General features: G+C 39.6%; 1 protein-coding gene across 1 annotated transcript; it reads right to left on the minus strand.

Annotated features, from left to right (window-relative positions):
• Positions 1-3443: 3443 nt before the first annotated feature.
• Positions 3444-10208, minus strand: LOC130216895 (cytochrome P450 2J4-like). The gene is made up of 9 exons (XM_056448801.1): positions 9750-10208; positions 9508-9661; positions 9089-9241; positions 8703-8863; positions 8186-8359; positions 7959-8100; positions 6212-6396; positions 3922-4063; positions 3444-3841 (listed from the first exon to the last, which is right to left on the minus strand). Exons 1-9 carry the CDS (start codon positions 9942-9944, stop codon positions 3651-3653), a joined length of 1497 nt encoding a protein of 498 aa, XP_056304776.1. The 5' UTR covers positions 9945-10208; the 3' UTR covers positions 3444-3650.
• Between the last annotated feature and the right edge of the window lie 8324 nt (positions 10209-18532).

Here is an 18532-nt window from a genome sequence, read left to right on the forward strand (position 1 = left end):
TAACGCATCACAGGGACTACACTGCCAGCCATTGAGGACATCCAGAAGAAACACTGTCTGTGCAGAGCACGCAGTATTCTTAAGGACACCTCTCACCCTGCTCACAGACTTGCTGCTATTGCACTGCTGGTTAAACCTAAACTGCATTTCGTTGCATTGTACTTGTACATGTGTAATGACAATAAAGTTGAATCTAATCTAATTAAGCTGCTTTGACACAATCTACATTGTAAAAGCACTATAGAAATAAAGATGAATCGAATTGTTTAATTTATATTATTAAATACTTTATTCATGTTTTTAAAAGCACAAAACCGAATTTGTGCTGTTCAGTGCATGCGCTCTAGGGATGGGATTTATGTCCCCGCCAATGTCTAGACCGAATCTACGTCCCTGGTTGAAAGACAAGTGTTGCTAACAAAATAAAGGAAGATTGACCAATGGACGAGTTAAGGACAGAAATAAGACACTCACTGATAAAGGAATTCCATGTGACCAAGAGCTGAAGAAAGTCGTATTGAGGAGAGAAGGTTATGGTAATTGATAGCTTATGAGAGAATTTTTTTTCCGAAATAATATATACAAAAGTAAGAGAGTCAATTTTGATTTCATGGGGACTTTAAGACCTTGGATAGCTTGTTCAGTTTTGTTTGTGTGTTGAAGCTAAACTCTTTCCTACGCGATCAATGTTCCACACCCCTACTGTAGATTGTTGAGATCTCATTATCATGTGTCTGCTCTGTTTAGAATCACCTCTGGAAAGAAAACAAATTGACTGTTTAAATTGAAGCATGCAACACAGAAGCAGGAGCTCCAAGATAATAAGTCATGGGGTACGTTTGGCTGTCACTCGGGGTCAAAAGTCCCTCCGGAGATGAAGATAGACAGATTTTGTGTGTTGAGTAAGGGTTGGATCAACAATCTAGTACAGGGGTGGGCAAACTCGGTCCTGGAGGGCCGGTGTCCTGCATAGTTTAGCTTCAACTCTACTCAAACACACCTGAACATGCTAATCAGTGTCTTCAAGATCATTAACTATCTATAAGCAGGTGTGTTTGATCAGAGTTGGAGCTAAACTGTGCAGGACACCGGCCCTCCAGGACCAAGTTTGCCCACCCCTGATCTAGTAGCTAATCATTGTGATGAGTATTTAAGGCAGGGATGGGCAAACTCGATCCTGGAGGGCCGGTGTCCTGCATAGTTTTGCACCAACCCTAATCAAACACACCTGCTTGTAGCTTTCTAGTGATCTTGAAGACACTAATTAGGGTGTTCAGGTGTGTTTGATTAGTGTTGGAGCAAAACTGCAGGGACACCGGCCCTGGAGGATTGAGTTTGCCCATGCCTGATTTAAGGTCTGCCTCCAGACTGCTTATGAATGAACTTTGTACCTAATGGCACATTTCCACTGAGAGGTATGGTTTTATAGTTGTTTCCACTGTCAAAAGGTACCTAAAAGCGAACCGTACCGTTCCACTTTTTGGGTACCCTTTTGAAAGGGTACCTAGCACGACAAAAGGGTGGAGCTATACGCGCAGCTGAACGCTATTGGTTTACAGACAAATGTCACCAGCACATACACAAGCAAATAAACAGCCGAGACATTACACCGTAGTAATATACACATATAATAACGAGCCATGATTGGCCTGAGCTCAAACAAACCTTGTCGTTGTCTTGATGAACATCCACAAAGCCAAGAAGAAGAGCAGAATCTACACTGTGCACCGTAGTTGTTTACAAGGCCGTCTAAAGTGCGAGTGGTTTCACTTTTTTTGAGAGAGCTCGCGTGGCATCTATATTTGAAATAACCAACTTCTTGAGCTGATGATAATAACGTGCACATGATTATAGAAGCGATTCTGACGTCCAATCCTTTCAGAAATGGACAAACGCGAGAGTGAAGTTTGAACAAAGGAGGAAATGATTCTTTCAGCAACCTAATAGATGAACTAACTGCCATGTTTAACTATTATCATCACTTTTTTGGACTATTATGAACTCAGAATGACGGAATTACTCTCTAACAGAGGTTACATGTGCTGGTGAAGATTAAAGATACAGATGAGAGGTTTGCACGGACTGTGGGCTGTATGTTGCGTGTTGTTTTTGAACCCAAATAAGGACTAAATGTATGCTGTGTGTAATGCTGCTGTTCTGTAATTGGTAACATATCGAAGACTGTAAGAGTCTGTATGTGTTCAAATGTTGCATTTATTTTATATAATTGCAGATGTCACTGTAGGCTATTTCTATCATTGATCTGCAGTTATAAACAAATCCTGTTCATAGAAAGATTAGCATGGAACAAGTTATACATGAGTATTTATGTGTATAAAGCATCTGTTTTGTGAGAAGTGCTTTTCATATATGTGAATTACCCGTACAGCTTTACTGTAGACATTTCCTCGAGCGAGAATGACATTGACTAAAACTTTCTGACGTACACCATACCCACCAAAAGGGTACTATTGGTACAGCCTGATAAAGGTGACCTGTACCGTACCGTACTGCAGTGTTTCCCAACCCTGTTCCTAGAGGCACACCAACAGTACATATTTTGGATGTCTCCGTTATCTGACCCATTTACTTCAGGTTTTGGAGTCTATTCTGATGTTATGATAAGTTGATTCAGGTGTGTTTGATTAGGGAGAGGTTGAAAATGTGGACTGGTTGTGTGCCTTCAGGAACAGGGTTGGAAAACGCTGCCGTACTGTATATACTGTAGAAACTGGCCATAAGTCATGCCTCCTGACAACAGAAGTGTTCTACAGTCCGTTTGATTGTTTTGCTGCATAAATGTTATAAACTCATCAATAATATCTGGATGCAGCCTTTATGATGTAAGCTGACACTGCATCACTCAGAGATGCAATGTCAGACACAATGCACTTAAATGGAGCGAGTGACGTCACTGTGAGGGGTAGGGTTAGGGGTGGGGTTAGGTGAGCCCATTAAAAAGCATTGGATGCAGCTCAGATTGCACTGCACAGAGTCTGCAGCCAGACCCCTCTCCAACTCATTTGTGTGGGTGTGTAAAGGAGTATGTGTGATGATATTATTTTTGTCTGCAGTGTAGGTTGATGTGCTGGATGCAGTTGGAAATACTAATGCATTCATGTGCTAAACTTTGTAAATGCATCAGCATTGGCTGGGCCAGGTGGGGCTCATGGAGGAAGAGGATCTTGATTTGCTGGAGAATTATTTTGTGTAGATTTTAAAGGACCCTTTCATTAGCTGCTCAACTGCATGTTATTTTCATGTGGTATTTGCATATTGTAAAATTTACTGTATTTTTTAATGAGTAAAAACATTAAAATATTGCTGTACTTAAATGTTCAAACATGTTAAGATACAGCAGTCAGATTTTTTTTTAATTTAGTAATTCTTTTATTACAAAAACTATCAGAATTACCTGACAGCAGCCAATCAACCCACGTCAAAATATACACTTTTAAAAATTATTATTTTTATAAACAGTTTTTCTGTCCACATGAAAGCAAAACAGCATGCTATAATACACTGTCAAGAGCATGCCAGACCAGCAGGTGGTGATATAACTCCAAGCAAAAAGCCATGATGACCATTCAGAAGCCTGAATGTTCTGATGTTCTTCAGTGCGTGGTTATATGTTGTCTGATATGTTTCAGTCACTCTTTGGTGTCTCTGCTGCGACAGATAATATTAAAGGTCTGAGGAGAGCGAACAAGACCCATGATGCCATCCATGTCTACAGGTTTTGAGTCAGGCGGCAAGGAGAAATGAATCCTCTGTAGGAGAGACGTGATGAACAAGAAGAGCTCCGTCCTTGCCAGCATCTCACCCAGACAGGCTCTAGGTCCTGATAAAACACACAAATCATTTCAGCAACGATGGCTCGTGCTTAAATCTGCTTATTAATTTCACAAATAGCTGACTCACCCAGAGAGAACATAATGAAAGACTCCGGCTTGCTGAAGTGTCCATTCTCCTCCAAGAAATTCTCTGGGTTAAATGAATCTGGATGCTTCCAGTGATCCTTACTGCTGAAAATCGCTTGAACGTTGGTCACAATTGTAGTTCCCTATATGATAAAAGTTTTTAATTAACCTTTGTTTTATTTTATAAATGAAATGCTGTTTTGTATGCCCTATCCATGTATCACATAATGTTAATAGGGTCAAATGATGAGTTTTGTGTTTGTCTTTAGTTTGTTATGTTACCAACTGTTCCTATATATACAAGATTAGCAAAGCTACAAAGCTCAAAGTTGCCCGCAAAAGGATTTTTCTGTCTGAAAGAGAAGGTCAGATGGAAAGTTGCATTCTACCTAAATATCTAAGTCACCCCTGCTGAAAAATCCAGCTTAAACCAGCCTAGGCTGGTTTAAGCTGTTTTTTTCAGTAGGGACTTTATGAGAAATCCCACCAAATGTCTATGCAAAGAAAGAAGGAATGGTTTCAGGTTATCATGACTGTTATTGCAGTCATAACTAGGATGTGCTGCACGTTATTTGGCCAACCGAAAGCGGGGGTTGAAACAACTTCAAAATCAGAACAATTATAGAGTTGCTTCTTTCTGCAACATTAACCAATGAATTAATGGAGAATTTAGCGCTAGTGTTTGTTGTATCTCATTCAGAAAGGATCCTTTTAAAAAAGCAATTACAGTAGTATTGTTATTAAGATATTAAACTAAAAACAGATCCAATTTCAGCAAAGTTAGACCCATAACTGCAAAACCACCAAAAATTGCAACATCTAATAGAGGGGTGTACAAACTAGGCTGGAGTCCTGCAGAGTTTGGTTCCAATTTTCTAGGCATGCTAGTCACTTCCCTGCTGAAAAATCCAGCTTAAACCAGCTTAGGCTGGTTGGCTGGTTTTAGGCTGGTTTCCAGCTATTTCCAGCCTGGTCTTAGCTGGTCAGGCTGGAAAATCACCAGCTAAATCCAGCTAAAACCAGCCTGACCAGCCTGGTTTAAGCTGGACATAGCTGGTTTAGTCTGGGCTCCCAGCCTGACTTGGCTGGTCAAGCTAGTTTTAGCTGGTCGTCTCCCAGCCTGACCAGCTAAGACCAGGCTGGAAATGGCTGGAAACCAGCCTGGAAGTGGCCAAAACCCCTCTAAAACCAGCCTGGTCGACCAGCTAAAACCAGCCAACCAGCCTAGGCTGGTTTAAGCTGTTTTTTTCAGTAGGGTTGCAGTCAGGTGTGTTGAAGGAAGTTGGAAATACACTATGCAAGACACCAGCCCTCCAGGACCAAGTTTGGGCACATCTGATCTAATACTACTGTAATCAGTGTTGCCAGATTGGAAATGTCAAAGTATCGTACAAGTATCGTACTTCAAAATTATCGAATTTTGAGGAAAATTATCGTACACGAGTCATACAGTACAGCTATCATCTAGACAAATAGCATTTTGACCCCAATGTGCAAATGACCATAATACGTAAAAACAAGCTAATCATTCAGGTGTCATTTTCTGAATAAACCCATTTCAATTCAAACGTGAAAAACCCAGATGTATGTCAGGTTTTACTGTAAACAATCACTTGAATAACTTCATTAGGTGAAGTTTAAATATAAACTAATTTCGAGAGGATCACGTGCTTATGATTGCTTGCAGCTGGTCCCGCATTATTCAATTTATGATTCACCAATCGATTCCTAAGCCATTATAAATACCCTAAGTTCCATATAACAGCCATCTTCGTTTTGAAGAATCCCCCCTTCCGCCCCTACTCCTCCTCCTTTCCTAGATGGGTGGCACGTTGGCCCAGTGGTTAGCACTGTTGCCTCCTAGCAAGAACGTCACTGGTTTTAGTCCTTACCAAGACAGCCGACGTTTCTGTGTGGAGTTTACACGTTCTCTCTGTGCTCACGTGGGTTTCCCCCGGGTTCCCCAGTTTCCTCCCACCATCCAAAAACATGCAACTTAAGTTAATTGACTAATCCAAAATGACACCATAGACATGCTCCTAGTAAGTAGTTATCTCTTAAGAGCAATCACTCTCTGTTCATTAGCTACTACAGCAGGGGAGTTCTCGAGATCTACCTGAGCTCAAACTCCCCTCTCACCTTGCAAATGGGAGGGAGCCCTGGGCTTGAGGATCTTATGAGCTCAGGGCTTTCTCCCGGGACAGCATGCCAAACAAGCTTTATAATCAATCATCAGCTAAGTGTGAACTCTTTTTTTTTTTTTACTTATTTACTTATACTCTATTCATTACCTGAGGAATGTCGTATCCGTGTAGTTTTGTAGGCAGAATCGTTTCATGAATCACAATAGGTATAATGTTTCCACATCGCTGAATCTCGTGAACAGTGGCGAGTGTGTACGGTAGTCTGTCACGATCATCCATGCTGGGCAAGCGGTCGTAACCCAGAACCCGAACAATCTCCTCATGACATCGCTCTATTTTGTGCAACAAAGGGTTAGGGGAAAAAAGAGACACTGTAATTTGAATGGCATCTATGATCATGTCAGCATATCTGTTTTCATTATGGCTACTTAATCGTCAACCCGGCCCATATGCTGAGCAGATGGCTTTTGGCAGATGGATGTTGTGGTCATTGATGAGTCAAGAGCATAAGACTGATACCTGCAAAGACCCCAGTGACAGACGAGTCCCTGCACTGATACCGTTGTCTAGTCTGAATACCAGGCCAAAAACCTACTTGGACCTACAATGGATGCTCTTCATTCTCATGCCTGCAATGTCCACAGACTGCAGCACTGCACGAGATGTTTGGCCAGAGGAGAACTGGTCATGCCTAGGTAAGCCTGATTACTCTCAAGGTTTTTTTTACTTCCTTCAGTTGGTGAAGTTTGTTCCTTGCCACTGTCACTTCTGACTTTCTTGGCTAAGACTGGAGGAGTTGCGAATTGGTGGATCTTCCTTCAGCAGTGACATTTGCATTACACTGATGCTGTGTCACGGTGGCACAGTGGGTAGCACAATCACCTCACAGCAAGAAGGTCGCTGGTTCGAGCCTCGGCTGGGTCAGTTGGCGTTTCTGTGTGGAGTTTGCATGTTCTCCCCCGTGTTTGCGTGGGTTTCCTCCGGATGCTCCGGTTTCCCCCACAAGTCCAAAGACATACGGTATGGGTGAATTGGGTCAGCTAAAATTGTCTGTAGCGTATGTGTGTGAATGCAAGAGTGTATGGGTGTTTCCCAGTGATGGGTTGCAGCTGGAAGGGCATCCTCTGCATAAAACATATGCTGGATAAGTTGGCGGTTCATTCCACTGTGGCGACCCCAGATTATTAAAGGCACTAAGCTGAAGAGAAAATGAATGAATGATCTGAGCTAGGCATCACGGTGGCACAGTGGGTAGCACGATCGCCTCACAGCAAGAAGTTCGCTGGTTTGAGTCCCGGCTGGGTCAGTTGGCATTTCTTTGTGGAGTTTGCATGTTCTCCCTGTGTTGGCGTGGATTTTCTCTGGGTGCTCCCAAAGTCCAAACACATGCGCTATAGGTGAATTGAATAAGCTAAATTGGCCGTAGTGTACAGTATGTGTGAATGCAAGAGTATATGGGTGTTTCCCAGTGATGGGTTGCGGCTGGAAGGGCATCCGCTGCGTAAAACATATGATGGTGGTTTATTCCACTATGGTGTTCCCTGATTAATAAAGGGACTAAGCAGAAAAGAAAATGAATGAATGAATTAATGCTCTGAGCTAAGCTGAACTTCAACAGTGACATTTATACCAAACTGAAGCAGTTTAAAAATTGAACAGTTTGAAGTATTATGGCTTTTACTCTCTTTTTTTCTTCAACAGTATCTACTCTGAGGAAACACAGAGGTTGTGGTGGTGAAAAATGATCCAGCAGCAGACAGTCTGCTCAAGCTAAAATGAGTTATTCACATGTGTCTAAGCTTACAGGTTTAGAAAACAGTGATGAAGTCTAAAGCATTCGATCATTCAATCATTACAGTTAACATTGTCTACTTCTAATGTTTTGCTTTAGTACCTTGCACATCTGGGTTTTGAATCAAGAAAAGGAGTCCCCATCTGATGGTGGTTTCTGTGGTGTCAGTTCCAGCCATAAACAGGTCACCTGCTGATGCAAGCAAGTTTTCTTCATGAAACGTGGAGTCGTTGCTGAACTTTTGCTGTTCCATATGAAACAAAAGTGTTAGTTTACTGAAGCTGCAGCTAAAAGATTTAGTTTCTGCATGAATAAATATGGGATCTCACTTTCTCGATCTCCAGCAGATAGGCATCAATGAAGTCCCGTGGACTGCTTGGATCCAGAGTTTTTCTGTGTTCTTCAACTTCATCTCTGATGAAAACCAATAAATCATCTGAATTCTTCTTGATCTTCTGGTGTGGACCAGGGAAATGCTTGATGAAGGGGACTAAGTTGAAAATCTAAGACAGATAAAGCATTATGAGCTAACAGGCCTGTTCTACATGTTATTAATTTTCCCAAATTGGATGCTTATTAGTAATGCATTTTGTTCATTTAACAAATAATATTACCTTAGTATAATAATAATTACAAATAAACATTCTGAAGTTCTACAATATACAGTTAATATTAAAACAGTTATTAAAAACATTAAAAAAATGAACATATTAAAAATTAAAAAATTAAATTTCGCATATAATTATTTTCAGAATGGCCTTGGTAACTAATGAACAAAATTAATATGAATACTAAGGTGGATGAAGATCCAATGCACATTCATAATAAAGAAAATTTTGCTCATACCCGTCCTGCAGCTGACCCTGCGAGCATAATGGTTTCATTCAGCATTTTCAGAAGGTACTCAAAGCGTTTGTTATTATAGTCAAAACGATCTCCAAACACGATGGAACAGATAATGTTGGAAACGGCATTCTGTACGGGATGATGGGGATTCATTGGCTTGCCTACAAACAAAAAAAAAAAAGACCACCATTACATGCAAAATATATATGACTTAGTCATTGAGAAATATTTGTGAACAACCCTGAACTTTTAAATATACATATTATAAAATAAATGTTACAGAAAGGTTTCTTAGATTTAGCTTGACATTTTAAAAGCACTGGTGAGCTTGTTTGGAGCCTCACACAGTGGAGAATGTGCTCAAGTAGAACATGAACATGTCATACCTTCACATTTGAGCATTTCAGCAATCAGATAATGGCTTTCCTCTAACACACGATCTTCTAGAGATTTCTTCCCCAGGCCAAAATTCTTGAGTGTGTGCAGAGCAAACCGTCTCTGCTGCCTCCAGGAGTGATTAAATGTGACCATCGCTATACCTAAGAAAGAGAGAAACAGACCTTCTAGCACACACCTCTTTAGCATAGTGATATGGTTTTAATTTTGCTCAATTGTTCACTCTTACAAAATAAATGCTGGTATTTATGATTCTATAAAGAACCTTTAACATCTATGAAACCGTATTATTGTGCACAAGGTTCTGTATTTAAAAGTTATTAGGATGTTTAAACTGACTTTGGGGAAACAAAATGCATGTCTGTGAAATCTCTCTATTGGAAGCTTTGCTAATAAAAGTGTTACTGACCGAGTCCATTAGATATCCAGTCTATAACAGGCAGATATGGTTTTCCAGAAAAAGCATCCTGAACCAGGGTTTCCTTGGCAAGCTGGATTGTATTGAGGAATATTGCTGGCTTTCTGCCGAGATACATAGTGGACATTTCTCCATATTGAGACATCTGTTTGGAGAACATTAACAATGCATGTATGTGTTCTTCAGAATGTAACAGCAGAGCTTCACAATGAGAGAAAACAGCGAAGACTTACAGATATTATGAAGCCCAATGGATTCTTCAAGAAATGAGGTATGGTTCCCACAAAAGGCAGAGGTGTTGGACCAGGTGGAGTTCGACTTTTGTAGAAATGAATCCTGAAGATCTCAAATAGAACCAGAAGAATCAAGCCCAGAAACAGAGTCAAGCCCAGGGAGGCCAAGTCTAACTTCAGGAGAGCCGCAAACATGATGACAGATTGAGTTTAGGACAAACACAAGATCAGCAGAGGGTCAGGAGCTTTATAACAGCAGAGGAGGGAGGAGACAGAGAGTGATTGACTTGCTGTTACGCCTTTCAGCCCAATCTTCATCCCCACCCAAACAGAGCCCCACATCTTATAAATTAAACCTGTTGATTTGCAAAATATTACCTAAAATTACCTGATTTGATTAAAACAATTGATTACAAATTTGGTTTTGTGGAAAAAAAAGTGTCTCATTATATAATATTATTGCACTGTCAATAATTGGAGGAGGGAGCAGTACAAAACAAATACTTATCAGACTACTGTATAATTAATCTGCATTAAAGTTGTTATTATCATTGAGACATTAATGAGAAATTATCTTATTGCCTTAAAAGTTGTTAATTAAGTTACATGTTTAAATATACAGACGGTAGAATGAATGAAGTACACTAACAGTTTATAGAGAAACATAGTGTTACTTATGCATTGCTATGCAGAAAAGACACTGAACCCTGCTTCTCCAACACACCAGTGCATAGCCTTATACAGTAACAACGCAGTTTCAGTGTCTTTTCTGCATAGCAATGCATAAGTTGCAGTTAAGAACTTTGTTACTGGATGAGGCTATTAACTGGTATGTGAAACTAACCAGCCTGATCTCACGAGAAAACGTAAATGTTTTACGTTTTGTCAGTTTAATGGCTAAATCGTACAAATTTGTACAAGTTCAGTCGACAAGTTCAGATGAAAATGTAAGATTTTAAATAGGAGGCGTGGCAAACAAACCCACCCCTAAACCCATTGGGTGATGAGCAAATCGTACTAAATAGTACAAATTAGATCGTTCAAATTAGCCACTAAATCGAATTAAGCACTAAATCAAAAAGTTAAGAATTGCTGTGAGAGTGTGTTGAAATAACAGGGTTAAAACCATTTGCCTTTTCTTTTTAGCCTGAGCAAAGTATTGCCAGACATGAGTGAAATACCAACCCCCAAAACCAGCATTGTGAAACCAAAGGTGAGATAGAGAGGGGGAGAAGTACATTACCATACAGCAATCTCTTCAAGTCAGCAGTCATTCATTAGCATAGAACGGATCACAAGACTACTATTTACAAGAGTAAATAATATATAATATAATATTCTCTCCATTTACAGCATTTATCAAAGTAACAAATTAGAAACGTTTTGGTTTATTTGACAAACGCAAGTTTATAATGATGGTTTTCTCCACAAATTTTCTGGAATTTGTAAAGTTTTGATACTGCTACACAAATAAACAGCAGTAGCAGTAAAGTCTTTTACAAGAGAAATTCCTTTTCCCGTTTTCTTTCCTTTTACAGAGAAAAGGACTCAAAGTTCACAAGGGTTTTCAAGTTCTTTAAATTACAGCTGAAATTACGGGAGTTTTACCAGGAGAAATAACAAAACGGGAGGGTGGCGGGAGATGGGTCTGAAATACGGGAGACTCCCTGGAAAAACAGGAGTGCTAGTTATGCTCACACATACACTCTGCACTATGACTACTTCAAAATTGTGAATAAGCCGTGGTGGCCATTTCTCTCTGTCTCGCCTTGAATGCAGTCCATCAATCGCAATAGACTGTGAGATCAGACCAATCAGCGTAGATTAGCCTCATGCTAAAGAGGGGTTTGGGAACAAATGAATCGCTGAATGAATCATTTGGGAGTCTTTGGGATAATTAGGTAAACATAAATGCATATTATAAGACAATGAAAGTGTTTTTTGACATTGCATGTATGTCAGCCTGTTGTTGGAGACCCCCAAAACCAAAATACGACTTTTATTTAATGCATAATAGGGGCTCTTTAAAGTTGACTGAAGTTTGTCCTTTTTTTCACTATCATGACATTGAGAAAAAAGGTAGAGATGTGGTTTTGTGCTTTGGTAACCGATTGAAATGTTGAAAGATAAGCATTGCTGACAAAATGAAGGAAGATTGATGAATGGACACACTCAATGCAGAAACGTGACCCAATGATAACCCCAACTTTCATGTGATCAGGAAGTGAAGGAAGTCAATTCGAGGGGGAGGGAAGGATATGGTGCTTGACTAAAGTTTATGAGGGCAAATTAATTTTTATAAAATAATGAATTACACAGATACATTGTTTATAGCAGGAACTATTATCTACATATAAAAATAGGAAGACTATATTTAAATTTCATGGCGACATTAAAACCTTGATTAGCTTATTCAGTTGTGTTTGTGGGTTGGAGCTAAAGTACAGGATCAACTTTCCCCATCCCTGCTGTAGATTGCTGACATCTCGTGATGCGACTCCTCTGATTAGATTCAACCTGTGGACAGAATACAAATAGACTTTTTAAATAGAGGCAAGCAACACAGGAGCAGGAGCTCCAAGGTACTGAGTTGTGGAGATGAGTCAGGGTTGGATTAGATTAACAATCTAGCAGCTCATCATTGCACCGGGGCCTAGTATTGATGAGTGGACTTTTAAAACTGAACTATAAAGTCCCAGCTAGACCTTCTTTCCTGAATGGGGTTTTGTGAATGAATGAGTAATTAAGGTCAGTCTCTGGACTGCTTATGAATAAATTGAGTATCTAAGAGTCACACCTCCAAACAGTGGAAGTGATCAGTGTAGGTTGATGGCTGTGTGTAGTTGGAGTTGGCATTCATGTGCATGGGAAGAATCAGATTAACATAAATGCTAGGTGAGGCTGAAGACGAAGCAAAGAGGGGCCGTTGATTGTCCGAAGATTTATTTTGTGTAATAGATCTTAAAGGAACCTTTCATTAGCTGCTCAACTGCATGTTATTTGCATGTTGCATTTGTATTACTGTATTTTTTTTAAATACAGAAACAAAAAAAAAAATGGCTGTACTTCGATGTTTAAACATGTTAAGATACATCAGTCAGCTTTTTTATTTAGTTATTTAGTCATTTTTTATTACTAAAAGAGTCAGAACTACCAGAGAAAATCTAATTATATATTTAATCCATGTCCACACGTTCCTTAAGAATTTTTAATAATTATTAATAGTACTTAATCATTTTTAAAAAGCAAAATTTCCTCTGTTTAAAAACATTCTCTGTCCACATGAAAACAAAAAAAAGCATGCTATAATGTATTAAATATCTATTTATCAGAGTACTTTATAATGAATCTGACTGCAATGTTATCATCATTGAGAAATTAATGAGAGATAATCTCTTAGCCTTAAAAATTGCAAAGCTGTCCATCAAGATATACGTTTAAATATGAATAATAGACAGTAGAATGAAACATACTAACATATGTACAGTTAATAGAGAAATTTAACTGCAACTGGCTTCATGGGGGAACCAGGTTTGGCCTGGCCCACCCAATCAGGAGCTTGGCCCACTCTGGCCCCACATCAGATAAATTATTTTTTTTTTTTGCGTTGCATTTCATAAGCAGCATAGCGATGTTACCGTGAGCTTTAAAAACATGTTTTGGCAAGCCAGGCTCATTTACAATCTTGATTAAAGTACGTTGTAATAATTGTAAACCATTCAAGCTGCATTAGATAAAAAAAGAACTTAATTCGACATAGAGCACAGCTTTCTGTGTGCCTCAGCGCGCATTACCACACGCACTTCCCTTTAATATAATTTCATGCAGTCGTAATTCATACAATAGAATTAGTCTTAAAGAACGCAAACAGTTCAGCAGCACTGAGTAGGGTAATTGGAAGATGTATTGGGCCCGCTTAAACATTATAGCATTTTTCTCACGGAAAGAGCAAATATTAAATCTATTAATGACGCACAGAAATGGACAAATCACAGGCAGTTTCAGTAGTGAAGTTCAACATCAAAAAATCAATATCTTGATACATATCCATATATAATCTTGCTTTCGCTTTGCTCTCTCGCACTCCCTTCTCTTGATGCAAATAAATGTTGACCTGTATAAACAATACTGAGATGTTAACAACTGAACTAATATCAATATCACTGATTCCATTATTTAAATAAGACAACTGTGTAAAGTGCTGCCGATTGCCAATTTTTATCTTTAAATCCCTCAAATTATTATTTTGGGACTTTTTAGCTGACAAGGAAAAAACGTCAAAAGAAAACGTAGACCCGCGGACGTTTCTGGAGACCGCGAATTATGTAGCCGGAGGTACGTATGGCTGCATTTCATTTTTTTAAACAAACGCTACGGGGCGGTATGATGCTGTTCCTTTTAGCGCTTACCCGCTGACCGCTTACCTTTGTGTGGAGGGTTTTCCCGCTGCTACTAGCTTGTCTGGTTAGCACGTCCTGTACGTTGGCGGACATGAGACGCAGAGAGGAGCTGACAACGATGACCGGGTTTGAGTCCGGGGAAGATCGATTCCAGAAACCAGGTAAGACTAAAACAGAATCCAAGAAATAAAGTGAACAAGTTCATAACAGGGTGAGAATGTGGTAAAATCTGAAAACGTGGTAAAAATCAGATGAGGGCTTTTGTAAATTGTTGATTGGGTTTAGGGAAGTAAGCGGGCAGGCGAGTCAATCGGTAAAATTGGTTGGGTTCAGGCAGGGCCGGAGCAAGCTGAACTGCCGCTCTAGGCAAAGAACGATCACGCCGCCCTCAAACCAAAAGTGAAAACTAAAGGGACCCGTTAGCAAAGTGAGGTCCGGGGGGGGGGTATGGTCGCGGATATAACTGAGGACACAGGTGGTGAGGGAGGTGTCGCGGACGCCACCCTCTCTATTTTGCTGCCCTAGGCGCGGATATAACTGCTGAGGACGCGGGTGGTGAGGGAGGTGTCCGCCTAGGTCGCCTCTATGGACGCGCCGGCCCTGGGTTCAAGGAAGGAGGAGGGTGGGTCAGCTGGCCGATTGGCCGGTCGCCCAGTCAATCATTCAGCCAGTCGGATAGACGGTCGTTCGACAGCGGCCTCTGGTGAGTTTACGCGAGAACAGTGAGTTTACGTTTTCAGAATGAGCCTGGGTTGCCAGCACTAGTTACAGTTCTTGTAAAGATTATTATATGCATTAAAAGCAGTATGGGTGATTTTATTGCATGTATATTTGACATTTCAAAAAGTTAAAGAGTAAAACTCCTTAAAAACAGCAATTATTTCCAGTATCTTATTAAAAGCATATTTAATTTTTATAATTCGACTATTACCAAACATAAATGCTTAAATGTATTACTTTGAGAAATAAACAGTTAATTATATTGTTTGTGTGAACTCTGTTATGGATGAATTTAGTAATGTGTAGAAATAAAAATTCTTACAGGTAGTTACTAAATTAAAACTGGATTGACTGTAAAAATTATATTTATATTTATATATATATATATATATATATATACTTATATTTTTTGGCCCACCTGGAGTCACTTGGCCCACCCTGGGCCTGTTGCAACTTATGCATTGCTATGCTATGCAGAAAAGACACTGAAACTACGTTGTAACAGTATGAGACTATGCACTGGTGTGTGGGAGAACCAGGTAAACCCTGTTTCTGAAACACACATGAAAACAAAACAGCATGCTATAATACACTGTCAAGAGCATACTAGACCAGCAGGTGGTGATATAACTCCAAGAATAAAGCCTAGTGACCATTCAGAGGCCTGAATAAAAGAGATGTTCTTCAGTGTGTGATAATATGATGTCTGACATGTTTCAGTCACTCTTTGGTGTCTCTGCTATGAGAGATAACATTAAAGGTCTGAGGAGAGCGAACAAGACTGCTCAGGTGCATCAGGTGGCCAGGAGAAATGAATCCTCCGTAGGAGAGATTTGATGAATAAGAAGAGCTCTGTCCTTGCCAACATCTCACCCAGACAAGACCTTGGTCCTGAAAAACAAACACAAAACAATCCAGCAACCATGGTTTGTGTTTAAATCTGTTTATTAATTTGACAAACAGCTGACTCACCCAGAGAAAATGCAATGAAGGACTCCGGCTTGCTGAAGTGTCCGTTCTCATCTATGAATTTCTTGTAATTAAAGGTGTCGGGATGCTTCCAGTGATCCTTACTGCTGAAAATTGCTTCAAAGGTTGACACGATTGCAGTTCCCAATAAGAATAAGTTTTTTTTTTATAAACTTCTCTTTCTTTCTTATTTCTCTATTAACAAGTGAAAGATTATTTTGTACTCCTATCTGTATACATGTATCTTATAATGGAAATAAGGTAAAAGGGGTCAAACAAAAGCTTAAAGCTGCCCACAAAAGGATTATTCTGTCTAAAAGAGAAGGCCAGATGAAAACCCCTCAGTTGAATTCTACCTCAATATCTATGTCATTTCAAGAGTTCACACTTAGATATTGTTTGACAACTGTTAGCAGGTTTGGCATGCTGTCCCGGGAGAGAACCCTGAGCTCGGAGATAGTTGAGCCCAGGGTTCCCGCCTGGTCCATAGAGCATGTGAGGGGAGTACGAGATCGGTGGTTCTCGAGAGCTCCCCGTGGTAAAGGAAGAAAGGAGGAGAAGGGGTGTCACATGGTCCTGCGATCTCAACATTCCACAGAACAAACCTTCGAATATACTCATCTTTAGTATAGTGAAATTTTGCTCAATTGTTCACTCTCACAAAATAAATTCTGTTATTTATGATTCCATAAAAAAACTTTAACATCTATGAAACCTTATTAATGTGCATAAGGTCCTATGCAGTGCAAAGGTCATTTAGATGGATACTGATCTATTCACTGAAAGGTCTTTTGGGGAAACAAATACGATTCTTTTATTGCATGTCTGTGAAAACCCTCTATTGAAAGTTTTTAAAGAAAAGTGCTGCTGACCAAGTCCATTATATAGCCAGTCTATAACAGGCAGAAATGGTCTTCCAGGAAAAGCTTCCTGAACCAGGGCTTTCTTAGCAAGCTGGATGGTATTGAGGATTATTTCTGGCTTTCTCCCAAAATACACTGTGGACATTTCTACATATTGAGACAACTGTTTGAAGAACATTTACATCACGTTCACACAAGTTCAATGCATGTGTTGTTCAAAATGTAGCAGCGCAGCTTCAAAATGAGAGACTTACAGATCTTATGAAGCCCATTGGGTTCTTCAAGAAATGAGGTATGCTTCCCACAAAAGGCAGAAGGGTTGGACCAGGTGGAAATCGACTTTTGTTGGAATCAATTCTAAAGATCTCAAACAGAACAAGCATGATCAACCCCAAGAGTCAAGCCCAGAGAGGCCAAGTCTAACTTCACAAGACCTACTACCATGATGACAGATTGAGTTGAGGACAAAAACAAGAGATGCAGACTGACAGGAACTTCATAACAGCAGAGGCAGACGTGGAGACAGAGTGACTGACATGTTATTAACCTTCCCTGTCTTCATCCAAATAAATCAAGAATAACAAACTACAGAAACTACAAACATTTTGGGGAAATTTGGGAAAAAGTACTATATTATACTGTATTGCACTGTTCAAGGTAACAATTTAGTAAAGTTTTGGTTTATTTGACCAACACAAGTTTATTATTTAACCAACTTTCACTTATTAGTGACAAGTGTGAAATTACAGAGGAAACCACAGCTCATGTGCTTTGTTCGATTTTTGGACAAAATAAAAGTCCCATAAAATTTGTGATTTATACTCCAAGGTCTGTAACATTTCCCTCCAACCTGACACAGACTATTCTATTTTTGGTGTTTCAGAACACTCCCTCGCAAAACATTTCCAACAAGCCCTCACTCTAGGCATGACTGTGGCCAAGCGGCTAATACTAAAAAACTGGAATCTCCTTTACCACCTCCTTTTCCAATCTGGTTAATGGATATGGTCTCCGTCATCCACTTGAAAAGGCTATGAGGTCCAATTCTAACAGAAAAATTCTTTACTACCTGGAAATCCATTCTCAGATACTTAGACCTGAAATGTGCTCAATCTAAATCCAGCACCCCTCGTGAAAACTGACTGGCACTACATTTTGTATCTCCAACAGGCGAACCCACATGTATGGCAATTCAAATTATATTTACCTGCAAAGTGTGTATATTCTGAAACAATGTTGTTTGTTTTGTTATACTTAAAAAAAAACTTTAAATAAAAGTATTAAAAATATATTACAACACACAGATACACAGATTTAACAGTAAACATTTGCTTATATGCTGTTCTTCTTTCACTGGCTAACCTTTAAATAATAATAAAACAATTATATAGGGCCAGTTACAGACCATTACAAAAGAAGGAAAACATTCCTTTTCCCATTTCCTTCCCGAAGGGCCACTTTCCTGCAGAGTTTGGCTTGAACTCCGAAGACCTTAGCTTGCTCAGTTGTGCTCGTGGGTTGAAGCTAAACTCTGCAGAGACACTAGTCCTACAAGATCAATGTTCTTCACCCAGCTGTAGAAGGTTGAGATCTATTCTGAGAATCTGCTCTGATTAGATTTACCTGTGGACAGAATACAAATGGGCTGTTTAAAACTATGGTCTCAAACTCAATTCCTGGAGGGCCGCTGCTCTGCATAGTTTAGCTCAAACCACCTCCAACTCACACCTGTTTAATAGTCTCTTTAGTTGTTTTGAACACTTTGATTAGTTGGAAATGTTGTGTTTGATTAGGTTAGGAGCAAAACTGCAGGGCTGTGACCCTTCAGGAA

Source organism: Danio aesculapii, chromosome 23, assembly GCF_903798145.1.
Source record: "Danio aesculapii chromosome 23, fDanAes4.1, whole genome shotgun sequence".
In the NCBI taxonomy this organism is placed as follows: domain Eukaryota; kingdom Metazoa; phylum Chordata; class Actinopteri; order Cypriniformes; family Danionidae; genus Danio; species Danio aesculapii.